The sequence below is a fragment of the Ascidiella aspersa genome, chromosome 1 (genome assembly GCF_963924565.1).
Source record: "Ascidiella aspersa chromosome 1, kaAscAspe10.2, whole genome shotgun sequence".
NCBI classification, from domain to species: domain Eukaryota; kingdom Metazoa; phylum Chordata; class Ascidiacea; order Phlebobranchia; family Ascidiidae; genus Ascidiella; species Ascidiella aspersa.
The window spans coordinates 12,717,750-12,745,733 of NC_139447.1; the positions used below are offsets into that span (position 1 = coordinate 12,717,750).

The window sequence follows — 27,984 nt, forward strand, 5'->3', positions numbered from 1 at the left end:
AGGGCTAATTCACTAAACGAGATCGGTGGCAAAACTTTATATCAACGGCAAACAAATATTCTAGAAAACGTGAATAAAAATTTAAAAAACGCTTACAGCCGGTTTATAATGAGTACTTGGTCCAGGCCAGGGTTATCCGCTCGGACGTAACAAGTAACGCACGTAAGGTTCAGCGAAACAATGCGCTTTTATTTAACCGTTCACCCGCGTTTAGACTAATTGTTTACTAATTTTATGGAGACCAAAAATCAAAACAAAAGCGAAAAAACACTTAAAATGTAAAACTTAAGCAGCACTTTTAAGTTGACCAAGTTGTCCGCTGGATATAAAGATATGTATCCTAGTTGAATCAAATACATATCGGAAATAAACATAGTTCAGTTTCCGGGGTCAAGTATTGTCGAACATGCGCCTCGTTTGGCAAATTTGCCGTACGCTATCAAATGCATCCCATTTGTTACCACGAAAACGCCCAACAACTGGCATGAAATTTCGCCCTAAGTGGTGGTCGCAAAATGCATAAAAAAATTTATATTATAGCCACCATTATGTAAAATAGATAAAAAAATTTAAATTTTTGTTACACAACCCGGCTGTGTTGTCACTGTAGGCCAGTGATTCTCAAACTGTGTGCCGCGTGTGATTCTTAAGTGTGCCCCGTAAATCGGCATTATTTGGAAAAATGATATATTTCTATTTCAAATAAGCATGCAGGCAAGCGCGCAAGATTTCAATGTTCACTATATATTAAAAATTATATTATTTAGGTATTTACCCATTGTCTTTCGATATATGAAGGGCGGTTGTAAAGTTATGAATTTGTTGTTTTATAGAAAATGTGTCGCGACTTGTTTTTGATTTTTAATAAACTACGAACCACTGTTGTAGTCACATATATGGGTGCGGGCGCCAATAGTAGTTGACCCAGGTGATATGCTTTTTGCACCGCGGGCCTATAATATTGTATTGCAATATATAAGCATTTGCCCAAGTCACGTTCCCCGAATGCCTTATTTATATATATTTCCATGGAAGCAGCGCCTGACAGATGAGCGGTGGCAGTGCCACATCAAAGTTTACTCTGCCGTCGGTTTATCAATATAATATAACTGCCGGTTAATGTAACGCGCCGAAGCCGCTAACCGGTTGTTTCGCTTCTCTATCGGGGACTCGGGGTCACGTGCGTGTTAGCAAACACAGCGCCAGATGCTGCGCCGGGATCACGTCCACAGCTAATATTACCATCACGTCCACAGCTAATATTATCAGGAGCACCGAGGCCCTGCTTTGCAATTCAATGCCTCGTCGAAAGTTGCGAAACTGAAAATCGCTTGTGTGGCGAATAATGTAAGGTTATCGCTTTTTAAAAAGTATTTTAAAAGGAATTTTAAAATGAGTGTTGGCTTTTGTGTCAGATTTCTTCCAAAACCTTTATTATACAAAACATGATTCTGGATTAACACGATTTAGTTGCAAAAAGAACCGCGGTATAATCAAACATATTTGTAGTATTCCCATACCTTTCTAACGCAACTGCGTATCTAGAGGTTAACATAACCTATTTCAAAGGCTGATATTCCTAGTGATAAAATTACGCATTTTCTGAGAAATTTTACACTTAACACTACATTCACTACATTCACTACATTGCTGAATAACAGACGATTAAAGAACTGGTAATGGTAAGTTTTACGTTTCAATAAAATCTAAATTGTATTCACTTTTCGGTAGAAGGTGAAACAACATGGAAAGTGCGTTTGCGCCGCGGTCGTTTTATTGTCCGTGTACCTCGTAAGGAATTTTCAACCCTCAGTATAGAATGTAGAAAAAAAGCATTTTAACTTTGCAGTCGCCCCAGATTGCCGACCCAGGAGTCTGCTCGATTTACTTTCGCAAGAACCCATTACACGGGCACTCGACTGGCGACCGCCGCCACGCGTTGCTCCCTTGTCTGGTCGCCTAGGTTAACGATTCGTTGAGATCACGTTTCATCGAGGTCTTCCGGCCAAATTACGGAAGGCTTCCGTGCCAGAGGTCCGGAGTCCATCATGTCTTGTGACCTCGGAAAGCGCCTATCGACCCGCCAGTGACGAAACCGATTTGTATGTTTGCCTTGTTCTGGTAACATGAACTTGCGCCAGACCGTGAACACGTATATAGGCTTAATTGCTGCAAAAGAGCAGCGGCTGACGCAGGTCGCAACTCGTCTAGTTCTGCTTGTTTCCTGCGAACGTGACCGAATTGATTGCGCACGCTGGACTAAACCGACAATGAGGTTTTCTATTGCTGATAAACATAAAATGTCTGGTCAAATCACATTTTAAATTATTCTCTTACATCGTTTTGTTTCTCCGGGCAGTCTACTCCGTTTATCTTGCAATTCCCCGAGTTACCCAGATACGCGTTTATTTGTTGTCCGCTATTTACCTGGAGGCATGCAAAATTTCCAACATTGCGTCAAAAGTTTTTCCTGAAACATTACACACGGTAATGTATGTGATACTGGTTTTGTTTTCATAGAACTCACGCAGCCTTCAACGAAAAAGGAATTTTCCAAACCAAGATTAGAAAGTTCTAAATTAAATTTCGCATGACTGTCCGTGGGTTGTTTCACTTTGGAAATTTATTTCAGAACCTTTCCACGGATTAAACCATAATGCTAAGTATGTAGTTTTTGCCGTCCAATATCCTGAAAATCGCTGACGGCGTGACAGAAAACCTCATGCTGACGGGATATCAGTCACGTTCGCTACTTGCCACAGCCAAGATAAGACAAGGCCAAAAATGATTTCCTAATATTGGCAGTGAATGGGACTTTGCCCTCTTCCAGACATAAAAATATTAACTATAGGATCATTTTTTTTTTCAATATGTTTGCATTCTGCCCAATACAGAATCATCAGCATTCGTTAAAAGCTTATCTTTTCCACACTGTTTATAAGATTCCGCTAGGTGTCCCTACATCTATTATTCTGTGCAAATTCAAAAGAACGGACACCACTTTTCTGAAAAACGAGTTTAATCGTGCATGGATCACTTGACTTGAATTTTCAATAGATTGAAACGTTTTTAGAAATTTTATTCTAAATGCGGCGGCGCACCTGACGAGCGAGTCGACTGCTAACTTTGATTGGATATTGTGTTTTTTGCTGGCAGTTTTTATTACATCAGGTTCCTAATTTTATTATCTATAAAGAAGCTTGCGGAGTCGGTTAAAAATAACCCGACTCCAACTCTCGAGTTCGACTCCGGCCAAATGTGCGATTTGGTCAAATTCCGAGTCCGGCTGCCACTCTACAGCCTTTGTTTCACCCATTTACGTAACCAAATTAAGGTGGATTTTCAACTATCCCCTCATAGGGGTGTCACATATCTCATCCACCCAGAAACCATTGCTGGAAAATATCCACCATGATATTCCGCCTTTTCAATTTGCTGTTGGCGGCATTATCAGTTTTAAAATTGATACTGCGCACGTCGGACTCGGGATTCGGGACTCAGGCAGTCCGACTTCAGCAAAACAAATCGACTACGGTACGTAGAGTCCCAAATCTGACTCCGACTCCACATTTAAAATACGATGTGCTTAATAAGACAGGCCTAAATAAAAATAAAAAAAAATAAAATAGGCCTTTTATGTTGTAAATTATAAAAACACAGTTAGTTAGAGCTTTGGCACTGCATTGGTTGCCTCTGTTTGGGGTTAGGCGCGAGTTATGGGAATTTGGTTTATGGTTTAAATTATTAGGGGAGTTTGTGTTGAAGTTATGGGTGGGGTTTGGGGTTAAGTAAAAAGTTATAAAGGCCTTATTCTTGCAATTTAGGCCTTATTCGGTCTTATTTTGATTTAAACGTTAATACAAGTATTAGGCACTAGTCCTATTTTTTCTTATTCCGAAGTGTTTTTTTATGCCGAAGTTGATGTTGTTTTAATTGCGGTCTTATGGCGAAAGCCCCGCTAGATATGTTGCAATAGTTGGGTGTAAAACGATTAGGCGCCGCCACAGCCTTATATGGGCCATGTTTTTTAAACGGCGGCGTCTGTAGACACTGTTTTGAAACTGGACTGTTGGTCCGATAGGGGTTTGGGTATGTTTTCTATTGGTCCTCTTTCGATCTTATTCCGAACTGTGTTATATTCCGACGTTGATGTTATTCTAATTTTGGTCTTATTGCTGGAATCCACTTTTAGTCGCAAATTCTAAAATAATACAGCATTTTTGTAACATTTTTTCCCATTTTCTCGCGGCGCACCTGGCAACCTCCAAGGCTTTACGCGTATTATCAAATATGCATGGACTCTATGGCAATTTTTGAATTTCTGTGGTTATACTGGTAACATCACAAAGCATGTCAACTTGTGGGAGCGGTTACTCGCAAAATGGTATATTTATTGATATATTATTTCGCGCCCTTGGGCTAAGTTGTGGCCAATTTTAAATCATTCATAACTTTCAATTACCCGCCACTTCCAGAAAAACAGAGAAACGCACTGCAATTTGAACGGATGTATGGCCTTTCACGCTTACCTTTGAAATTCATTAAACGATAAGCTTAAATGATAAACGTCATCCACCATCCCGTTGAATTTTCTGTTTTTTTTTGTTTTGTCTCTATCTCACAGTCTCACACGTTATAACGTACTTTTCCGGGGCCATAATTTAGGGCTCGGCACCTGTCATTAAACAAAAGTCAAAGCTCAAGAACGTCAGCCGACAGCAAATTGCTAGACGTCTATTGTGTCTATTGTTTCGCTTTACATCTCCTATGCAGCAAAACTGCAATAGCCCATGCAGCCACATTTGAGCCCAGGGCGAAGTTTCCCTGCTATTTCGACTCGGATTAAAAAAGTGGGCCGCGGCATTACCGATAGTAGTAACTCGAGTCTCGAATGGGCGAAAACAGAGTAGTTATTCAGTCATGTCAGGTGTAAAAGCTTTCCGTGAGCAGTGTTGGTCAGTTGTCGGGTTCTTTCTTTGTCTGATATTTATCGTCGCTCGAGCGAACCCTGCAAAACGTGAGTGTTTCGCTATATTAATGATTTTAGATAGCATTCTTCCAAATTTACTATTACGTCATTACAAGACAATGTCAACTATTCCTTAGAAAACATTATTTGTGTACTTTGTTATTTAAGTTTTGTAACTCAATTTTATTTGACGAAACTCGAAATGCCCTGCCACAATAAAACAGCAGTTCAAACAATTAAGTGTTAAGGTATTTTGGTATACAGACCACGGTCTAGCAAAATTGCATTGTTTGTTTTTGTCGAAAACTTATGTTTTCCTACCCTTAAACGACCATTGTTTGTTTGTTTTTGCAGCCCCAGTAAAGGGATCGTGTAATGTGACGTTTAGCGATCTGAAGAGCGGGTTTTTCGCAAGTCCCGGTTTTCCGAACCTCGACTACACGAGTGACCTTCGATGTACTTACAAGGTCATTGTACCAATCGGAAACCTGATAGCGGTACGTGGCGTTGCTTATATAGCACGTTACATACCAATATAATGATAATGATTTTAAAGAGCTTAACACGCTGTTTTGAAAGCCTGGCTGACTTTGTTGTCAAGTAGTATTAATCTAATTGCTTTTCATAAGTTAGGCCTAATACCCTGACTATAGGAAATTAAATACAGCAATTATAATACACACTTGATGTACCGTTAATGAATAAAATAACAGATAAGCAGTTCAATTAAAACGGTATGGATTTTTTTATTAAAACGGTATGGATTAAGCTGTATTCATCTTGCTTAACGTCTTGTGTTGTTCACATCATTGCCTCTGGCGGTGAACACAATCTAAAGTATCAGATTTTTAGTCTTGTATTTCAGTCCTGCGTAAAACCCGATATTAATGATGCCCCAATAGGTTATATAGGTAGAGTAATCTGGGTTTATCTTACAGGAATATGTAAGGCTTGTAAGCGCATTTTATGTAACTAGAAAACCTATTTGGTGCATTTACACGGACAGAGCACAGGGTTGGAAAAATTCTTCGGATAATCAACTCATCTAAGTAACGATTATTGGGCAATGACATCTTACATATCCAGTCACGAATTAATATGACATAATTGGTTGATGTATTTTATTGAACGTAGTTCTCCAAAGACATTAAAGTTAAAACTAATAACGAATAGCAGTTTTGCATTATGTCCGATCTGCATTGAACAAATATTTCTGGATACGGTAACATTTTAATTCCGCAAACTTTTGTTGGAATAAGTAATTTTTTTAACTTATAGTGTCATACAGAAAATATTCACATGTTATGTTACCAGTATCAAAGCGAGTATTTCTCACTGGAGCTGCAAGATAACGACCACTGCTATGACCGACTGGAGATTTACAGGGGCGGTAGTCGAGGCGGAAAGTCCGACACTTATTGTGGTCAGGATGTCATATATCCTTCATCGACCTATGGGAATATTCTTATGTAAGCACACGTTGTGTGTAGGTATCTTCTTATTCCCAAACGCCAGTGGAGACTTAAAACCTGTTTATAATTGTGACATGGGTCAAATAAGTTTGTGTATAAGGTTAATCTTTATTCGAATGTTGTTAAGGCTTATTTTGTTCAAATTAAAATTTCAAACCATAACCGTGCCAAATTTCCGCTCAATTACGATTTGTTTTGGAGAGTCACAATAAATAACTAAATTTTACTATTTGCAGAATAGATTTTTATACGGATGATTCAGTGTCAGACGGAGGATTTGCATTAAGCTGGAAAGTTCTGGATCTGGCCAAACTTGATCCATCGTTCAACTGCTCTTTCGACGACAATGTTGCGCTTTGTCCAGGTTAGGCCATCTAGAAATAAACAAAATGAAAAAAATACCTGTTGTTTCCTACTGCTATTCTTATAGCATAGTGTTTTATTTGTTTGTTTATGCTATGTCAGTACATACAAATAACAATTTATAGTACCCCAATTTAGGCCTAACTAGATTTCGAAAGAGGTACGCACTTACTTACCCACCGAAAGCAGTGTGTTGTTTTACACTAATTATTTCTGTGTAATAATACTGCACTTTTTTCCTGTGAGGTGAACTTCTACGTCATGTATTTTTTCTATTTCTGCATTTCACCTTACTTGTGTTTTTTTCTTTAACAAGGATGGAGCCAATCGACAGAGTTCGACGATTTTAACTGGTCGTTTGATCGCGCGAAGACAACGTCAAGATACGCGGGACCTTATTTTGACCACACTACCAAGACGGCAGGTTAGACTTCAAGAGTATTTTAAAGTTAGGGGTTAGTTTAGGGTTTAGGATGGGGGTTAGGTTAGGGGTTTGGTTAGGGGTTAGGTTACCTTTTTTCAGCCGCGCCCCCCTTTGGTAATTTTCTCATGCCTTGCGCCCCCCTAAGAAAATATTTCGACTTTTTGCAATTAAATATCACTGAGAAAACAGGAAAATAGTGAAGGGTGGATTTGGTTGCGCGAGCTCGACACATTGATTTTATCGAGCTGATTTTGACAAACGTGTTGCGAGGGCATTGACTCCACAGTTGTAAGAGTTTTATGATGTCGAGCGCAAAAAATTTCAAGCGTAAATATTAAACATTGCGTTATCGTGTTTCAAAAGATGTAACGACAGACAATACAACGGCAATATTGCAAAAACAATATAGTTTCGCGCAAAAAAAAGTTCGACTCCCCCTGTTGCTATGGGCTGTTATCATATATAAAATATGGATGAAAGATAGTCCAAAAGGGCGATAGCTTTTATCGTTTATCTATAAGTTGATTTAATAGGGCGGTGATACCGTGGGTTTTCTAAAAGGGAATAAGAAGATTCGCGCGTAGCGCGAAAAGTTTTTGCAGTTTTAATGTTAAAGTTGGCAAAAAACAGAGTTTGTATGTAGGAATTATGCCCAACCCAAACGAAACCATTAAAATCACTGCAAATAGTTAAAATATTGAAGTCGAGCTCGCGCCCCCCCCTTAGAATTGCTTGGCGTCCCCCTAGGGGGGCGCGCCCCCCCGGTTAAGAACCGCTGCTTTAGAGGTTAAGTTATGGGATGGGTTTTGAGGGAGTTTGAAGTTACGTTTTAAAAGGTCGTAGGCTAGTACGTTTTTCGTTAGGGGTTACATTTTGGTTTAAGTTGCTGGTTAGGATTCGCTTGAAATATAAGAGCTGTATTTTATTCGCAGCTGGTCGATTCGCCTACATAGAGGCAAGTGGAAATCAGCCGGGCAACAAAGCGCATCTGATCAGTCCCAGCATACCCAGTTGAGTGTTTATATATTTTATCGTTCAAACGTTTATTAAAAATTAAGCTTTGCCAAATATAAACAGCATTGCCAACCGAGCATTACCGTCAGCCCTGCTCTGCTTTCTCAACAAAAGTATTTTTTCAATTTCAAAACATTTTCACTTTATTAAACTCTTTTAGGACCTTCTACATTTTGCTTTAATAAACCCAACATTTATCCCTGTCAGTTTTGTATGCATATGTTGGTGTAATTATGGCTTTAATTTTATATGATTAATTATGCTATTCAGTCAAAAAACGGTGCAAATTTAGATGAACCAATTGTGTGACAATTACTGTATGTGGCTTTACCCGCTACCCCTAAAATTCATCGCGTTATCCCCAGTTGAGGAAGCACTAAGATAGAATATTACCGTACTGTTTTTATAATGTATGCAATCTACGGGATGTTTGTAGAGAGAAAAGAACATTGCTTGAGCCTGTGGTATCGCATACAGCGAGACGGCGACGGGGAACTTACGCTGTATCGCGTCTTCTCGTCGGGCGTCTGGAAGACCATTTTTCGCTCTAGGGAGAAAACCGATGACGAGTGGACGAAAGTGAAAGTTTCGATCCCGTCCTTCGACGCTCAAACCCAGGTAACTTCAAACTGTCGAAACCGCCAGAAGTTTCGAGTCACGGTTGCTCGGCGCCAATGTCTCATACCAGGCAAATATTGATGCCAGGTAATCGCTGAACTCAGATTGGGGTCTTTTGTTTGTTTCGAATGTAGAAGCAACCTGTGTATATGCCATACAACCCTGATCGCGTGTTATTGGCTTTGACAATGCCTTTAAAAACCTCTCGAAATGTTCATTACGTAATCCTTTGCCTAATGCGGTCCCAAAACCCTAAGCTTAACCATGTGCATTTTATAATCATTGTAAAATTACGTTATATATACTTTTGTTTAGTGTTATAAGATTTCATGCGCTGTTCCTCATTGCTGTTTTATATCACAATATGTCATAAAATAGCATATATATATCTACCTCACTTCTAAAATGTAAAATCACCCACCGGTATTTATGCCAGCCAAGCACTTTGCAGTGTCGTCCAAAAAATTGAGCACATTTCTATTTGCGAAAAATCCGCACACCCGCTCTTCGTGCAGCTGTGAATTTCAATGAACTTGGCAATGTAAAATTTCCCCGAAAGGAAAATTCAAGCCTATCTAAATATACCGGATTTCGGAGAAATGTCGTACAACAAGTGACAAGAAAAACATAGCAGTCGTTACAGAAGAAGAATTACCGTTCTTAAGTGGTGATATGAAAAATAAGGCGGATGTCACGGTATTGTTGTTACTGCTTTTAAGTGGTGTCTGTTTTTCGTATTTTTGGATTTTTTGCAACGTTGTACTTCATCTCGGCATGTGACTTTACGATACGAAATATTTCCGGCTACATGACGGACAGATCGCAAGAGTGCGAGGTCGAGGAGTTTAATACTTCGTTTTTGATTTGTGAAACACCACATTTTGACTTAATCAACGTTGCGATTCGAACGCGTTACAATGCAAATTCTAAAAATAAAATATACGCTAATTATTTTTTTTTGCTGTAAAACGCCTTAAGTTGTTTGAATAGTGTTGTCGAGCAAAACAAATAGATCAGCTCTGTATTTGACATAGACCTTCTTATATGTCAAAAATGGTATAATAAATGTTTAAAACAAACAAAGAGTTATATAAAAACTTTCACCATATGCAATCCCTTCTGTATTAAGTAAAGTAATCAACTTGTCCAGGACAAAGGCGCACTGAGATGGAAATCTTTTTGCCGTTTCAGATCGTGTGTGAAGCCAAGATAGGACACAGCAACGTTTCCGCCGTGGCCATCGATGACGTCATGCTACAGCCAGGCTTGTGCGAGAAGATGGGAACGACTACCGAAACTGAATCACTGGTGGATATAACAGATGCCTGGTACTTCTACACCGGTACTTATGAAAGGGTGCTACTGTTACTTTCGACCGATCTATAAATAAATACGAAAAAGGGGGATTTTTCCATTTGGTACGTAGAAAGTAATGCAATAATAGGTCTACAAATACCGAATACCATTACACACCTTATTTGGGTTAGGGTGTCGGTTAGCGGTCTGGTGTTGGTGGTTCAAGTATAGTTATATTTATTAATAATAATAATGCTGGACCCATCAAAACCCAAACGCTAACCGCACCTTAACCCAAATACTGTGCGTTCCGGTATGCGGTATTTCTAGACCGTTTTTTGCGTTACTTTTTACGTACCAAATCGATGGAGCGCTAAAAAATGTCGCTTAATGCTTACACTTTTCTCCTAGGGACATATAGACCCGTGTAAGCGTAACATTTATGGCGCACTAATTTAGGCTAATAAAAATCCGTTCAACGACACGTCTAGCTCCTGCGTCAGTGTCACAGGATGACACAAGACTGAAACCAGTCACGTTAGACAAACACGAAAAATGTCTGTGCCCGGCTAATGACCCACAGTTGGTTTGCCAGAAGGAAAAACTTACTCACGTAAGCAGACTTCGGCTCCAGTTAAATAAAAATCTTCGCTACCCTGAAGTCCCTTGACATTGAATGCAGTTTATGCACATAAATTTTACGCTTTTTGGTAATTTTAAGCACGAAATATTATTTACAACATTGGCATTGAACGATTTTTATTTGAACTATACTCTCTACTTCTAGTAACAACTCAGTTATTTTACAAATGATTTGTCTGGGACTTTTTAAATCATTTTAAATAACTCGTTTACAACACTGCGATTATGACTTTTATTATTTTTTAAATCTTTGCTAGGCGTTTAAATAATACTATAGTTATGGTGTACTACACAAGTGACGGCCAGTGCAGTAGGACTCGAAAGCCGAGGAATGGCGAACCGCAAGGTTCCGTCCTTGCTCCTATGTTATTTAACATATATATCCACGATTTACCCGCCACCGATTCGAAGAAATATGGCTATGCAGATGACCTTGCAATACTACTTAGCAAGCCAACATGGGGCGAAGCCGAAGATGGTCTCACCTCAGACATGGGGATCCTGGCATCCTACTTCAAGAACTGGAGACTAAAATTAAGCATGAGGAAAACTAATGTTCCATCTAAATAACAGGGAAGCCAAGCGTACTACAAATATCCGAGTCAACAACACGTTGTTGCAGCATAATGCTACCCCCACATACCTTGGGGTCAAGCTTGACAGAACGCTGACGTTCAAGCATCACGTCGACAGCGTCAGGGCGAAGGCCACCGCTCGCATCGCGCTCATACGCCACCTAGCCGGTACTACATGGGGAGCTTCAACTAAGGGGCTGCGTATATCTGTCCAAGCTCTGGTTCTATCCGCCGCTGAGTACTGTGCCCCTGTGTGGTGCCGAAGTAACCACGCCAAGAAGGTGGACACTACTCTTAATAGTGCGTTGCGAGTCATATCTGGCTGACTACGTGCCACGCCAACCGAGCAGCTGCCCGTGCTGGCCGGCATAGCACCGCCTGAAATTCGCCGAGAGGCAGCAACCCTAGCCCTCTGTAGAAAAGCGCTCTGCAATGAACAACTTCTACTGCACAAAGTTGTCACAGAGAAGACCCTCTCCGTCAGCGCCTAAAATCGAGGCACTCCTTCGCGGCTCAGGCAAAGGCGATGATACCGGTCGTCAGAAATGGCATGTCTAAGGACACCTGCGTAAAGAACCGGTGGACGGAGAGGTGGTCAGCAGCACCACAAACAAGACTACATCGCTACATAAACAGCCCTTATGAAGTAAAAGGCCTCGACCTTCCACGGCGACAGTGGGTTAATCTTAACCGCCTCCGCACTGGAGTCGGCTGTTTTGGAGCGTCGATGCTGAAGTGGGGCCTTACCCACAATCTGACTAGCATATGTGGCGCCCACCACCAGACTGCGGACCACATCGTGGAGGAATATACCACCTATCGTCCACCCCATGGGGAACGAGGCCTCAGAGACCTCGATAATGACACTCTTGAATGGCTCTTGTCAACAAAGCTCCGTGTTTGACACACGAAAGAAGAAGAAGTGTACTACAAATTTGCACTTGCAACCATCGCTCTTTAGCAGTACCTAACGACTTATTAAATCCCATAGTCCAGGGAGGTCCTGCCCGTGGCCCGTGGCCCGGGGGCCACATTGCGGCCACCACTTATTCTCAGTTCCAGTAGCCTATATTTAAGGAAATATATAAGCCCAAAAGTGTGATGATCCGGCATGTAAACTCAATTTTTTGCCCTTCGCGCGATGAGGCCGAGATTTACTTGTATATTTGCGCAAGAGTTCACTCTCGAAGACGAGGTGTCTATAAGTTAAGTTATTTTATGACGTAACTTATATGACGTCACCAATTTAATGTAATAGGTTTTGTGGCCCATCGAAATATTTAAAGTGACAGTGCGGCCAATTCTGCTAAAAGGTTGGTCATCCCTATCATAATATGTCTTTTGTTCCAGACGACAATTGCTCGGACGAGGAATATATGTGCAACGACCAGAGTTACTGCGTTCCCGGCTCCTATCTGTGTGACGGTCGCCATGATTGCGGGGACGGATCAGACGAAAACTTTTGCGGTATCCTTGATTTTACACAGCGGTGACGCAGTGTTTAGGTATCACAGAAACTTTGGTAAAAAACGCCGACCTCGATTTACATTAAGCCCACATATCGCACTACTGCCAGCCTTCCGAGAGTTTTTGACGAAGACTACAGCTTGCATGAACGTTTGTTTAAAAGGCTTTAACACGAAAACCAGCGTTGTTGTTTTTTGTTAACTTTAAGTTTCTGTATTATGTTTTGAATATTATTGGCAGCGAAACTTTAAATCCAATACGTATGAAAAAAGGGTAATTTTCGCCACCACGAGTGCACCGTTATTGCGTCAAATGTTGTGTGTTTTTTCAAAAAGGGGAATTGGCAATCATTACGCTGCTTTCATGGGTTATGACACTACACGTGTCAAGAATAGTGGTTTTAAACACCCAAGGCCAAGTAAGGCGTCGCGAAATTGCGTTGTCCTATACTCCAAGCTCAGGTTTTATCATCTGAGCTTGTATTGTTGACGCAGCCCCGTCGTGTCCCGAGAACATGGTTTGGGAAGCGTGCGCCAGCAAATGCGAACACAAGTGTACAGACGGACCAGTCGTACCCGAATGCGTGGCCACATGTGTTCCGAGGTGTACTTGTCTGCCTGGGAGGCCTGTACGACACGAAAATAGGTGAGTGGGTTAAGTGTGTGTCAGATTAAGAACGCTTCACCCGGTGGCGGACGTGTCTTGATTCACCAGTTGGATAGTTGGTGACTGTGTATGGCTGTTTCGTTTAATCTAGAACTTACGCTCATGTGTCATGCAAAAGACTAAAGTAATTGCAATACATTTTGTTATGCTATATAATTGACTTGAAAAAACTATGCTTGCTATAACTGTATACAAGTGAAATTAAGCGGAACTCTATAATTACAGATTGCAACAAATTTTTGAAATCATATTTAAACCATAGTAGCAAAACTCTTCATTTTTGTAACGTTTAGTTGAACGTGTCAGCAGCTTTAAAATGCACGAAAAAATCTGAATCCTTAATACGGACTTTTAATGCATTTGCGAATTCCAAGGTTTTTCTAATTTGTTGTCTTTCTTTTCCAATATTTAACAACTTTTTGTGTTTTGCCTTCGTCCTAAAACAGATGCATTAAACCGGGTTACGTTATGTCAGGCGCGCCAGGAGGTGCACAGAGTCGTTGCCGAGCTTTTTCAGAAGCTTTCAGGCTTCGTGCATGTAGGTCGTTGTTAATGTTTTGTATACTCACGCAACTCATATAAATAAATTTAAATTTATATAGGTAAATTCAGTACATGAATTCCCCACAAGGGTTATCAATGTCATTTCTGGAATCACATATGTCACTATATTTGAACAACTTAAGCTGAATGAAAAATTAAAAAAATGTTTTGGACTGAGGGCTATAGAAAAAGGAAATGTAATGAACTTTACTGCTGAGGTTTGATTGTAGCCGCTATAGGCAAAATGACACCAACATAACAATTCATCGAAGCAAATACACCAAATTGTTTATTGTTAACCATAAAATAAAAAACAAACAAATAAAGCAACTGGCAACTTTGGACAGGCGATGCTGATAAACTTTGTCGTAAATTCAATACAGCACGGGTGCAGAACAGGCACATAACGTGCAATGAACTTACATTAGGCATTATGTTTCAGGGATTGCAACATCATTAATCAACGAAAAACAATCCGCAAAGTGTGAAACATGTCTTACACTCCAAGTTGAGCTGTGTCCATTTTGACTTGCTAATTTCGCAACACAAGTTTCGTTTTGGCTGGGAGCTTTTTGATTGTCCTCTTTGTTCAATTTATGCTTCTGGTTGACTCTGAAAATACATGATACTTTATTTTTTATTTGGACAACTTTAAACATCACTCATGAGTGTCATTTGATACAAGGATTTTTTATAGCAACCGTACAGTTTTCATTCTAAATAAAGCTTACACATTATGCTGACCTGTATCTATAAACTGTGTACATTTTAGACTTTTTAACAGTTATGTGTAGAGACACAAATGTCCTAATTGTTTGCTTTTTTTGTTACTAATAAACTGAGGAATTGGGTGTACCTTCGCCATAATTATATTGTACTCTTGGAAATATATCTTTCGTTAAAACCAACTTTTTCGTTGAAATTTTTTACTTTACTTTAGAAACGCGAAAAAAACAAGTTATTAATTAACTTCCCTTTAGAGGGAACGTATTGCGCTGGGAACTCGAAATTAACCCAGTATAACTTGAAGAAAAATGGTGCTATGACCAGTAACTACGTTAGACGTACTCTTTTCCAAGCCTGGTAAAGCTGGAGCAGCTGCATATACATGTCGGAGGTTTCGTTGGAAAGAGTTCGTTCGCGTTGTCGGTCAGAGGTCGTTGTAGGAGGCTGGGTTGTCGTGGTAACAGGACACCATGACGACGGGATGCACCTGAATTTCAGATTTTGGTTTATAATCTAGAATAAGGCTCACAAACATTTATTTTCGAGGTTAAAGAATTATTTTTAATTTAGAAATAAAAAGTATGAGCTTTGAATGGCACTTATAACCTTGTGAATATATAAAAAAAACACCAGCAGGCTTATATCTGCTGTCCATTAAAATAAAAGGTAACAGAATTAACATTCGTTAGTCTCTTTAGAAAATGCAGCAACGACAAGTACTTGTCCTACCTGTTCTCGTGCCACACTGGTGCATAGTAGGGACAGACACACCGGGGAAGGCAGCCCGTTCTGCAGTTATCTCGACCACACGTTCTATCACAAGTGGGCGCACAAGCGCGGAATACTTTGTTCGATTCACAAGTGGACATCGTGGTTGCTGAGAATTATAAAGAAGTTCATTAGTTTTATATGTGGAAAAAATATTGCCTGTTACAACAGAATTGAATTTAGTAAGGAAAATATAACCGCCACTTTTCATAATTTGTACCATTAAAAGGACAGATATTTTTGCAACATAAAAGGGTAAGGTACACAACATTTGATAAGCTAATAATACAGATTAATTAACATATTAATTTCACGTACATGTAATATATAAGGGGTCAGTTTTGAGCTTTTTTAAGCGTTATGTGGCATTACGTAAGGCGGTTTCGAAAACGGCTTACTTGTAGGAGTAGTCGTCGTGGTGGTGGTTGTTGTTGTTGGGATTGTCGCTGTTCTAGGCGCCATCACTAAAAGTAGGAAACTGTTACGGAACGGCACGTTATAGACAACACATTGACATACTTAAATACTAACACGTCCTAGTTTTTAACTTTTATATTCAAACAATTTTCGGAAACAATTTTTAACCAACCGTGCATCGGCTTGCACGCTCCCCTCCTGAGTTTAATGTCGTCTATTGCTAGAGAGGAATAATAGGTCTGTCCACGCCTGGCTTCGAACGCAATCTATCGACATTTCAAAGGAAACATTTAGGCATTGGTTTCGCTCCAAAGAGTCGCCACATTTTACAAATCGATTGGCCTCAAACCTGCATGGGCTCGTCGGAGCCATGGAGCGTTCTTCTGACCTCCTTCCATCCAGCTCCTCGCTTTTGCACATCGGCAAAAATAAACTCTCCTTTTCCGGTCCTGGTCGACACGCGCACCACGTAAAGCACGGCACTGCTGCTGCCATAGTTTTGGTACCAGAAGGTAAGGCAGAATTCCTGGGCAACTGGATTGAATTAAAGTTACAAGTTAGTCTGCACGCATGTCGGATATTTAAAAAATGTCAGACTTTGGTGCTCGATATAATTATAAAATCAAAAAAGTTTGAACATTCTTACAGTGTAGTGAGATGGATGGTGAAACGAGGATGGCAGCATCATTGGTTCGTTGGTTGAATGCTTCGATGTATGCATAGCGTCCAACTAAAAAATAATTTCGATAGTGGGCTATAGTTTTAAATTAGGGTCATCAGGTAAAACTCAAGGGTACCGATAGGTATTTGAGAATTTTCACGAATCTGTTTTTTGACGAACTGGTAAGCTTCTTGATACAACTATTTGTATACGATTAGAGACCATCAAATGACATTTTCCTACAAGTTTTAAGTTGATTGTGTTGTTCCAGTTAAATTTATAGCAACATTTCAGTAAAATTAAAGAAAATTCCAGTCGGGGTGCCGAAAATCTGACTTAAAATATACTACATTTCTCGAATACAGCCAACTTACGATGAGATCCGGTTGAATGGTCACTGTACGGTCCACTGTAACTTCCGCGTGTTCTTCCTCTCTTTATAATCCAGTCAAACATGTCCTGATCCGATTGTTTCCATCCTTTAAAAAATAGTTTATTTAATTGACCGGGTCGTACACGGTAGGCCAAAAGACTGACCAGGTTTGTTTATCAAGGAAAATTCGCCGACATATTTGAACCACTTGGATAATTACTAATTTCAAATAATACCCTAACAACATACGATATAACCGAGTGTTGCTCATCTAGCAGTAATATAATACTGCTGGATGAGCAACACTCAGTTATATATTATGCCTAGCAGCAATAGCTTATTTTATTACGATATAAGTCCCGTTGTTTTGTAAAATGTTATATTATTTATGTTTTTAAGTAATACCTTATGTAAACAAAACCTACACGACATGGCGACTAATGGATCTAAACTCAAAAAAGGTTCACATAAATCGAATAAAAATAAACCAGGGGCGGATCGACGATCGACACTACATAGGCATGTGGCTAAACTATATATAGGTTGACTCTTTATCTGCATAGAAAAAAAAAATTCAATATGCCCATATGGACTATACTCTCTACTTAAGAGTCTACTACTCATGATTCGTTTTTACAAGACTATTTACTGTCAAAAGTTCCATGGCATTTTCTAAAGCGACATTTTGGCCATAAGAAACACATAAAAAAGTTTTGTTTGCAAATCGCACCAATGTTTTTGGCCTTATTTATGCTGCCATAACATCTAGAAACTTCCTTAAAATAGAATTATGTCAGTTTAACCTAATAAACGATGAAACCTCTGTTTTATCATGGAAAGTAGTTTTAACCTTTTCTATATGTAATCATAGGCTAAGCGCCTTTACTTTTTCATACAATGTAATTTCCAAATTAATGAAGTCGATGAATTTTATTGCAATGTGGAAATATTCTTGTTGTGCTTAATGCGTTACGCCACCTTTCAAAAAAGGTTTGCCAAGATGAACCAAATATACGAAATTGTTTTCGTGCATTGCTCTTCGAATGCTCTTTCGCCGTCCTCATATGTATTTAGAAAGGTAATTTGACTCACGTTTTAAGTAGTTTTTGAAGGTCCCATGGCCGCCCCAAACATAAATCCTGGATCCACCATGTCAATACTATTCAAAAGCAGTATATAGGCAACCTATATAAACTGTTTTACAAGCAATATTCACAGTCAGCATAAACTCTTTATCGGTTAACTCTATGGGAAACCCGCCATTGCACTAGTTTTACTTATCGCGCCAACACACATATTGAGATATTTTCTGAAGATGTATTTGCCCTGAAGCAACTTTAACAAATCAAGTTTAAAACACGCCCTTGGGGTTTGCGTTCATGCACCTTTTATATACATGTGTTTAAAATCATGTAACTCTGTGTAACATACCTGTGCTCGGTTTAAAAGTTCAAAATCAATTCTTCTAACAACAAACAAGGTTTTGACCTATGGAATTTGAAGGTCAGCCACAACCGTCACGAACAGCGCTAACTGTCGGATTGCCGACTAATGCGCTAAAAACACCACATATGCAACAGGCGGAAGACAACATATGCAATTTGTTCAACTGTGTGCCTCTCCCACAATTTAGCGCCTTTGCATAATTGAAACTAAATGTTCAGAAAAGTCGGCTTTCCTGCCGCAGGTACAAATTACTGTGCGATTAAATCTTTGCGGAATTTCTTAATTGGTCTTTACCAGAAAAACAGCTGTCAGACAAGGCGAAATGTTTACCAGATCTAGGCAAAAGTGTTGCCCCGGGTATTTTTCACATGTGCTGATCAAACCGAAGATGTAGTCACGGTTAAATTGTTTTTACGATGTTTGGCAAAACCATTTTAAAGTTATAGTGTATCTATTCGGTGCACTGCTCAGTGCTGAATTGGGTTACATGGTCCCATGCAGACACATATACATAAAGTATTAACATAAGTGGCTCCATGAAAATAGCTGACCTGGACAAAGTCCTGTTGGGCCATCAAAATCACAATCGAAGGCTTCTTTCATTTCTCTCGGATTAACAGCAGCCCAAGCAATGACGAAACCATCGGAAACCACTGAACTGTCGGTCTCAAACTTGACACTGCAAATAAATAATTTATAATAAAGTGTTAAGAGCTTAATTGCAAAGAGTAATACTGTATAATTTCAAAAAGATTACCTGTTAACTAGTTAACATCAGCATTTGAAAAAAATTGGAATATAATAAAATCAATACTTTATATGATTTGTATTTCCTAACTTGCACATCTAACTTAATATTAAACGTGGGCTGTGTTTAATTAGTATTTTTCGGTGCCGTAGTATTAGCTCATGGTTCTGCCAATTGTGCTGGTATATCGTAGCAGCCCAATTCACCAAAAACTCGTAGAGATATGTTAAAGAGGCGTAATCTCTCTATAGTTGGCGATTAATCAAACAACCAAGACTATAAGTCATTGAATTGAAAGACATGGGCATTCAACGCTGTTTTGTTTACCGACAAAAATGAAACGATAGTGTCACAGTCAAGCTGTGCCTCTGGCAATTTCGCTGAAACTAAAGTATCCGACATTTTGATAAACAGTTTGTAGTGATGTTTTACAGCCTAAAACTGGAACGGCATTGATAAAAGAAATGCTCACACTAGTTTGTTTCCGTCGGACATTTCGTCTGGTATCTTGATATCCCCGCAATGGTTATCCGGTACATCGGCAGTGTTTCCGCTTCTATAAATGGACACCGTGTCGTAGCAGTTACCGATCACCGGTTGCTCCAAGTTTATGTACATGCTGCGATACTAGACAATATATATTTATATATTATTATATTCTATATATATTAAATAAATAAATATATATAATAATGTAAGTCTGTATGATTATCACCAAGTTAAGTTAGGTTAAAATGTATAAATAAGTGTTATGCTGAAATTTACGTCAAAGCCAAATAGGCCGAGTAAAGATCATTCTCAATGTATTATCTTTAAATAAAAATGTATTTCGTCGCATGACTGATAAGAAAATCGTATTGACAAAAATCGTGTTTTGATAATAATTTTAAAATACGAAAATTCAAAAGTGTAAGTATCAAAGCTTTTTTATTTACGGCAACTTTCATTCCGGGTTCCACTTCGATCTCGTACACGCACTTTTCGTTGTTCGCGTACTGATAGGAAGGAAATCCAGGACTCGCAATTCTGCCATGAGTGCCACTGAAACGTCCTCCACACGTTCCCTTAGTCGTGGCTGCACAACAGCAACAATTGGTAGTTGTCGTTTACTTACGTTAATCAAAGCATCTGCAAAGCAAACTGTATTGTGCTCATACATAAGTGTATCCGTTTTTGCTTTTCACAAACCTTAAACGAATCAGACGAAAAAGCGTTGCTTCCGTTGGCCTGATGATTCGAATATTTGGCATTCTGCATTTTACATCTCATTAACGCGTCTTATAGGCGTATCTATCTCTACAATATGTACGCGGCAATAAACAAAAATCGGTTACAACTTACGCTGTTGTTTTTTAAGAGCGGCCACACCAGTTTTAACAAATTTTAGCTAAATACAGAACATTCAGCTAACAATTCCACAAGTTCGTCATGGCAGATATACTTAAGCAAAATATATATATTTACCCAAAAGTTAAAATTTATAGGCTGTGTTGCTTTTAGCAACCCAAAAGCAAACTTTTATGCCTCAACAACGGTTTGCAAATTATTTGCAACCAACCTGCATTTTAAACCACATTTTCGTAAGTGTTCTAGTCATAGTTACGTAACCAATGAGTCATTTAGCTTATTACTTACGTTTGTTTTGCTGTCCAGTGGCAAAGCCAAACAATACTGCAATACTAATGACGACCAGCGGTTTCATGACAAACTTTATTATTGCAGCTGTGAATAAACCTAATTCCTTAAATTGTTAACCGAATAATTAGACTAAAGACTTACATACTCTCGCTAACTCTCACAGAAGCCAGACACGCCAGTTGTGGAAAAAATAGAACAAATAAACAATCAGTTTTAAACTTATATCGCCCCTGAGGCACGTCTCATAAGTATCGTATAGATGTTTTACCACGGCTGTGGGCTATTTGACGTTTCTGTTACGCAAGTCAGCTGACTTTTATCTAAACATTTTTAATCAAAAAAAGTTTATGCAAAATTTGTTAACATGCTTTCACTACGCTATGTAGCCCAATTACCGGTTGTAAGGCGCCATCACCGGTTGGTGTCGGAGACTAATTTATGAATAGAAAAATAGTGTTAAAAGCAATCGCAAAGTAGCAATTGTCCGTCCGAGAATGTCTCAGCAAACTTGATCAAAGGAAACGCAGTTACAGCAAGCTTGAACAGCGTCTCTCGATGTGCCAATCGTTGTGCGCTAAAATGTGATGGTCCTAGTTGTCCTATACAAGAATTTGCGTCAAAAAGAAGCAACCTCATTAGCTTCACCTCGTTGTGCATTTTTTCGGACTGGTTTATAATTTCACATATCTCCAATAAAATTTATATACTTCATTCTTGAACATTTAAATATATAAGTTTTAAAACAAGTTAAAACAATGTCATTTAAAATATGACTTTGCGCCATCTAATTTGTTTCAGAACATTTTCTAGACATAAGTGATAATTCAACTAACACTAAGTATTATAGGCCAATCCTAACGAAGTTAACTTTATCAAGAATAAGGGAATTAAAAGTTGACTTTTATTTTTTTTATCCAAACTGTTTTCATCTTTTTTACTCTGACGATTCAATTCTTATCTTGGCAATGATTTTATGACGTACAATCCATATACGGGAATACATGTTTATCAATATTAAGGCTATTTTATTAGGTCGTGAACAAAAATCTAAAAATAAATAAAACGGTTTAGATTGGAAGAAAATATGTAATATTAATTGGGGTCATATAGTGCTGTTTTGTTATCTCGAGTGCATGCTGTTCTAAATATGTTCTACATCAGCCTTTCTTAACCTGGGATAAATTTACACATGGGGGTAAATTTCCTCGTTTTAGGGGGTAAATCCAAGGATATGTATTCAAGCTCTGAATATTGTGGTTCCGTTTTCTTCAACTAACCTATGCGAAGTGGCTTCTCTGCATTGTTTACTATTAAATCTAAATCACGAAACCGACGTAACATGTTAAATCTGATATTCGTTGTGCATTGTCTACTGACGAAACGTTGTCAAAAAGCAAGGGTAGCCGTCGAACTCACTATAACTGATCTCAATTGTTACTTTTGTTTTTTAAGAAATAAGCACCACTTCATATAATGGAGGTAAATTTGAATTTGATTTTTGTTCAAAAGGTAAAACATTCAAAAAAGGTTAAGAACCCCTGTTCTACATGAATCGATAGAATATAACATCATGCTGTTTATCAATTGGGACTATTGCCTTGTTTTTTTTTCTTTTAAAAAACAAAAAAACTGAATCATTTCTCTCCTATGGTGATAAGGTTATAACAAAAAGACTTTGAATTCATTCAGTTTAAGTGGTATTTTCAAGTATATTTCGAAAAACGTTTTTAGCCATGCTATTGTCAGTTTGACTACGCTGAAATATAGCAATCGAATATGAATAATTAATAAAAATAACAAGTTCCTTAGAGCAAAAGTACCTGATTTTGTGTTAAAAATTCTTTATAAGTTAAATTAGTAGTTATAAGTGACGATTTGTTTTATGTAACCCTGGTCATGGTTAGGGATGACCGATACTTGACACTTTAATTCGATACCGATACCCGATATTTTGAACAAAATGTTTCGCGATCCGATCCGGTACCAACGGCGCCACTACTATGCTCATTGCTCAATCGAACAAAATAGTTAAAGTTTCGTATTGGATCGACACGGATACCATACCCTACCAAGTATTAAAACCACCACTTGACATGGGGCACGGATCTGATTTTTGCGACATACTGGGTAACGACTTAAGCTCTCTATTTTGGTTCACCAGGTCCAAACTAAAATGCAACATATTTTTTCTAATACTGAAGGTATAATGCTGTCAACAGAATAACACAGTCGAGCGAACGGAAAGGTTAACGCACATCAAACACGAACGATTATGACGCAACAGTTCTCACTGCAGAAAATTGTCTCCGCCGCTGGATTTGTCTTGCGTGTGGATCAGAGACATTCTACAAAAACATGATTTTTTTTTTAAATTCACAAACAGATAGCATACGTTTTAATTGAAAATAAATTCAATGGGGCTATACTTACTGAAGCTGCGTACCGCCTGCGAAAACCACGGCCGTTTTGAAGTTCCTTGTACTGCACAATGCCAACGATCAACGAAAACACCTTAAAATAATAAACCGTCATCGTCATGATCATATATAGCAGCTAGAGATGTATGATTTAAAAGAATAAGTTTACGTATCAGTAACGACTAAAAATGACGCAAGCCATAAATCGAAATTAAAACAACATTGTCGGAATAAAACACAGTTCGAATACGAACACCCAAACAGGCATCGTATGCTAATCACTTATTCGGACTAAAGCCTAAACCCGTCGGAATAAAACTTAAATTGCCAGAGTACGGCCTACACAACCTGTTGCCTAACCCCAGACCCCATCCCCGAATTCATCACTAACTCCCCTAGAAATTTTAGCTTGCCCCATTTCTAAACCTCAAACGGGAGCAAGTAATAAGTGCGAGAACAGCGACACCCCAACTGCAACCGTTTGAAGTATAGGGCGCCCAAACATCAATACCAAAACAACCGATGCCAGACAAGTGCTACCCCATCGTCCTATAATGGTTTTAGGCGTTATTTTGTCTTTGTGCCAATGTATTAAGAACTTATTCCGGCAGGTTTAATTCTTATTCAGACATTTTAGATCCAATTCTGTATTGGGTATCACTGCGTATTTGGCTTTATTATGTCATTGGTCTTAACACCACGGTGTTATAGATTATTCTATTTTATACGCCGTCCAGTTTAAGAACCCAATAGCACACAAAAACTTCTTACGTTGAATATATTCTTTGCCACGAGCAAGGTGGCCACGAAAGCGACAACACCGCCTTGCCCTTGTTGACAAATGAGAGCGAAATCACGAACGGCGTCGCTGTTGGTTAGCAGGAAGGCGTTGGACACCGGTCTACAGCTGGTGGAGTTGGCTGGTGCCACAAATAGCTGATCATTCAAGTGGCTTTGCTGCATACGAAGATGTGTTAGGTTAAGGCAGATTTGGCAAAGCCGTGTCTTAGTGTACTTTTTTTACAACAAGAATAAAATCTATTGCAACACTACTTTTGGCTATTCAAAACATAAAGATTAGGCAAAGTGCTATAGGGCAAGAACATTAGAATCGTTTAGAACACTATATAAAAAAATAACGAGTTGTTTATATGTGGGTTCGGTATTAGCAACTAAAATAAAATATAGCAAAAAAACACTAGCAGAAAAAAACTTAAGCATTGACTATATTTTGCTTTATCAGACAGGTGCAAACAAACATTGTGGTGAGATGTATCGAAAGCAAAAAATAATTATCTCCACAGCAGGAGTTGGTCGTTTGCTAAAAATACAATAAGAAGGGTTTACCGCCAAATTCCAGGCGCTGGTATAAAACTGCATTATGTCTTTAACGGCGTAAATATTGACCAAAGCCACAAGAGTTATGACGATTTCCGATACTGCTACAACCAAGTACATCACCAACCATGGGCGCATCCAGTTACAGTTGTCCTGCAACACACAATATTATTTGATATCATCTAAGTTGCATTATTTTACCTTAACTTTAAGGTTGAAGCATAATTTTGTTAGACTAGTTTATGCAAGATTATTTTTACAACAATTTGGTTTAACGGCATCATCAACGTGTCGTGTATTACATGTATATGCAGTGCACGTTCCTTTAAATTCAGTCTAAAAATATTTCCTAAACAATTGTATTTGTAAACCGCACCTTTGCAACACTTTTTATGAAGGTGAGGGAAGTGAATAGCATCAGCGCAGCAAATACAGCAGCAAATGAGTAGAACACTTTGATCGCTATTTGGAAAAAAAATGTCAATTTTCTGTAGTTGAAAGTAGTTGTTAGATTTTTCATTTCTTACCAGTGTTAAATGGAACAATGTAAATGGCAAAACACAGCATCGCAAGTAACTCCACGAAAAACTGGGCCTGCAAACAAAAAAGTATTATACTCATGTCCACCATAACAAGTGGTGTGTTACCTTTCAATTATTGTGCAAATATGCATAAACATTAGAAAAGTTCGTATGCCTGAAACATATATCTCGACCAATGCTCACTAAATTGACTTCCGTGGAACTGATGAACAAAACAGTAGTGGACGAACATGCGTAAGAAAAATGCATGATTTATTTTACTAAATATTTATTACAAATTAACATACTTGAACAAAACTGGAAGCATTATAACTCTGGAATAGTTATAATAATTTCATATATCGGCGTTCGTGTTTTTTATATATTTCATTTTCTATAAAGAACATTTATGTCAAAATTTGCTCTGTGTTGCAACCAAAAAAAACTTTAGCCTAACAAGGGTAACAAACGTATTTTTCTCACCGTAGAAAATGAACCGACAATTAAGGCCGCAGTCCGCGGATTTCCGCAGCAAGCTTTGTTTGACCAATTCGCCATAAGACTTTCATAACAGGTCTACATTTTTAATTTAGTCGCGATGGACATTTAATATAAAATTTAAACACTCTTACTCGATCGCTTGAAGTTACTTTCTACCGATTGCCTTGTTGCACTATACAAGCCTACACGAGTTAGGTTGTAGTAACAAATGTTAAGCGTTTGTTACAACAGACTACAATAGGGTACGCCGCCCTAGAGTGTCAATATAGGTTCGGGTTGCTTGCCAGTAACAACAGATGGAATTTAACAAAAGACCAATTCGCGTTACCTTCACAAGTCGCGCGTTTAATAAAGGGTACAACCAGTCGGACTGATGCGGAAAAGGATTATTTAATTTACGCCGTTCGGATCTTCAATATTTCCGTTTTTACTTGTTTTTTTTCGGCTTCTGCAGTAATATAAACACGTATGTACATGGCGCTTTAAACAAGCAAACCGGGAATGGTGAATTTTCGTTGGGGGATATGAAAGTTTTCATTCACGTCGCAACAAAACTCGTTATACATGTCATGAAACAGATCACTTGGATTCTGTTGTTTCCAGATAAACCGGTTCATAATGAAGAATGGTGGAGTGTTGTGCTGTTAAGTAGCTAAATGCCATGTTGCCATTGTAAAAGAAATAAACTAAAACATCACAAAGTCCACCCCGTGACTTCAAGATATCCTTGCACAAACATAAATGCCTAAAGTTACAACGCGGCTATTTGGGATGAAGAAATCGTGAGTTATCTTACACTTGCAATCGAAATTAAAAGACTGTTTGAGCTGAAATAAAACCCCAAAAGTGTAGACCTAGTTTTCATTTGGTGTTAAGCTTTAAACTTATAACACCGCCGGAATATCAACTGCTTTCAAATGAAAGTGAAAATAATGCCAGCCAAATGTTTCTCGCTTCCCGTGAAAGGCCGGCCCAATCCCACAAGGGGATTTTGTGAAAAATCACAAATTCGTTTGTACTATAGGGCAGGGTTTTCTAACCTTTTTTACCCCAGGATGCACTTGTAAACCTTTCAAAACGTGGCAGCGCACCTGGCGAGCGCATCGAGCGCGAACTTTGTTTGGTTATCTTGTTATATCTCTTTGATTGCTAGCAAGATTCCATTACATAGGCATCCTAATTTTATTATCTATAAAGTACAGTATGCTTTATAACAGTGGTCACCAACCTGTGGGTCGCGACCCTAAGTGGGGGCGCCTGACATTTTTTCTGGGGTCGTCATAAACTCATTATACTTCCCGTTTTAGTACGATTTATGTATTTCGTTTTTTTACAATGACGGTACACTAATAAATGTGACTGAGTGCATCTTCTACATAAAATTGCTGCTATAGCTCTAAAGAAGTGCTATAACGGGACATTTAATAAAAATTAGCTTTGATTTAGCGCAGCATATAGTACTTTCCCTCGCAAATTGTTTCACTGCGACTTTCTTTCAATGAGTTATAAAGAGCTGTTTAAAAAAGTGGTTTGCGAAGCCGGGATTCACCGCAATGAGGTTATTGACAGCGAACGTTTTTCAAAAACTTAACTTTTTGTTACTAAACTCGGGCAACGTGGTTTGCAGATATAAGGAGTCCGCCTTATTTTCTTATTTATGACAGCGGATGCAGCAAACCGCATTTTTTTTAACTCGTATAAAGTACCATAATCAAAGTTTCAGTAAATATTTTCGTAGTGACTTTGATGCAATTGTGGAGTTACTGTCGTTACACAATCAACTTACCCGGCTCTATTAAATTTTGGTATTGAACCCACTCGCGTTTTTAAACACATGGTTTGTGAAATCGGGACAAAGAGCATATTAATCATAAAAAAACATATGGCCTATATTGCTTTGAAGTAAAGCGTGGCATGCGATTATGCTTATATAAAGTGGACGCCAAAACTAGTTGAGATACTATTCAGCCGCAGCCATAGCACTGAATGCAATTTTATTGTTGAAACAAAACGAAATTTCAATGTTTGTTCGTGTGTTAAATTCAAATTCATTTTGTCGTGTAGAATTTGCGCTCGTGCTGCTTTGTTCAAGCATAAATTGATTTTTTTTATTCGTATCTCAAAACAAAATGCGGTCGAAATGTAAATTATAACTGCATTTTATTTATATTGGGGCCTCTTATTGAAAAGGTTGCAGACCACTGCTTTATGAGATAAGCCGAAAGAGAAATAAAATAAATAAAATATGGCCTTTAATATTGTAAGTTATGAAAACACATAGTATGTTAATTAGAGCTAGACTGAACACACAAAAAGCAACAACATCTAAATCACAATAATCTATATTACCGTACCATAGCACTAAGACCCGAAATAATGAA

General features: G+C 38.5%; 3 protein-coding genes across 3 annotated transcripts; 1 reads left to right on the plus strand and 2 right to left on the minus strand.

The window, feature by feature from the left end:
- Positions 1 to 4,782: 4,782 nt before the first annotated feature.
- LOC146167582 (MAM and LDL-receptor class A domain-containing protein 1-like) lies at positions 4,783 to 13,489 on the plus strand. The gene is made up of 8 exons (XM_083386088.1): positions 4,783 to 5,466; positions 6,683 to 6,805; positions 7,121 to 7,228; positions 8,161 to 8,238; positions 8,679 to 8,860; positions 10,052 to 10,202; positions 12,724 to 12,840; positions 13,335 to 13,489. Exons 1-8 carry the CDS (start codon positions 5,424 to 5,426, stop codon positions 13,487 to 13,489), a joined length of 957 nt encoding a protein of 318 aa, XP_083242214.1. The 5' UTR covers positions 4,783 to 5,423.
- An 898-nt stretch (positions 13,490 to 14,387) lies between these two features.
- On the minus strand, positions 14,388 to 20,972 carry LOC146167583 (enteropeptidase-like). The gene is made up of 12 exons (XM_083390758.1): positions 20,824 to 20,972; positions 20,124 to 20,263; positions 19,661 to 19,815; positions 18,992 to 19,119; positions 16,996 to 17,100; positions 16,607 to 16,690; positions 16,310 to 16,494; positions 16,133 to 16,226; positions 15,942 to 16,007; positions 15,505 to 15,652; positions 15,118 to 15,262; positions 14,388 to 14,661 (listed from the first exon to the last, which is right to left on the minus strand). Exons 1-12 carry the CDS (start codon positions 20,888 to 20,890, stop codon positions 14,644 to 14,646), a joined length of 1,335 nt encoding a protein of 444 aa, XP_083246884.1. The 5' UTR covers positions 20,891 to 20,972; the 3' UTR covers positions 14,388 to 14,643.
- Positions 20,973 to 23,056: 2,084 nt separating this feature from the next.
- LOC146167584 (uncharacterized) lies at positions 23,057 to 25,764 on the minus strand. Its single transcript, XM_083390859.1, has 7 exons — positions 25,586 to 25,764; positions 25,109 to 25,175; positions 24,958 to 25,043; positions 24,591 to 24,734; positions 24,015 to 24,200; positions 23,257 to 23,337; positions 23,057 to 23,171 (listed from the first exon to the last, which is right to left on the minus strand). The coding sequence occupies exons 1-7, from the start codon at positions 25,658 to 25,660 to the stop codon at positions 23,097 to 23,099; spliced, it is 714 nt and encodes a 237-aa protein (XP_083246985.1). The 5' UTR covers positions 25,661 to 25,764; the 3' UTR covers positions 23,057 to 23,096.
- Between the last annotated feature and the right edge of the window lie 2,220 nt (positions 25,765 to 27,984).

What these genes read in the sequence shown, in the direction of transcription:
- LOC146167582 (XM_083386088.1), top strand. Translation starts at nt 5,424, where the DNA reads ATGTACTTACAAGGTCATTGTACCAATCGGAAACCTGATAGCG. An exon ending in CAATGTTGCGCTTTGTCCAG is followed by an intron (nt 6,806 to 7,120) that starts GTTAGGCCATCT and finishes TTCTTTAACAAG; the next exon opens with GATGGAGCCAATCGACAGAG. An exon ending in ATCAGACGAAAACTTTTGCG is followed by an intron (nt 12,841 to 13,334) that starts GTATCCTTGATT and finishes TTGTTGACGCAG; the next exon opens with CCCCGTCGTGTCCCGAGAAC.
- LOC146167583 (XM_083390758.1), bottom strand. Translation starts at nt 20,890, where the DNA reads ATGAAACCGCTGGTCGTCATTAGTATTGCAGTATTGTTTGGCTTTGCC. An exon ending in CCCAACAGGACTTTGTCCAG is followed by an intron (nt 17,101 to 18,991) that starts GTCAGCTATTTT and finishes TATTTTTTAAAG; the next exon opens with GATGGAAACAATCGGATCAG. An exon ending in GCTCCGACGAGCCCATGCAG is followed by an intron (nt 16,227 to 16,309) that starts GTTTGAGGCCAA and finishes AAATGTCGATAG; the next exon opens with ATTGCGTTCGAAGCCAGGCG.
- LOC146167584 (XM_083390859.1), bottom strand. Translation starts at nt 25,660, where the DNA reads ATGGCGAATTGGTCAAACAAAGCTTGCTGCGGAAATCCGCGGACTGCG. An exon ending in TTGTCGGTTCATTTTCTACG is followed by an intron (nt 25,176 to 25,585) that starts GTGAGAAAAATA and finishes TTTTGTTTGCAG; the next exon opens with GCCCAGTTTTTCGTGGAGTT. An exon ending in CATTGTTCCATTTAACACTG is followed by an intron (nt 25,044 to 25,108) that starts GTAAGAAATGAA and finishes TTTTCCAAATAG; the next exon opens with CGATCAAAGTGTTCTACTCA.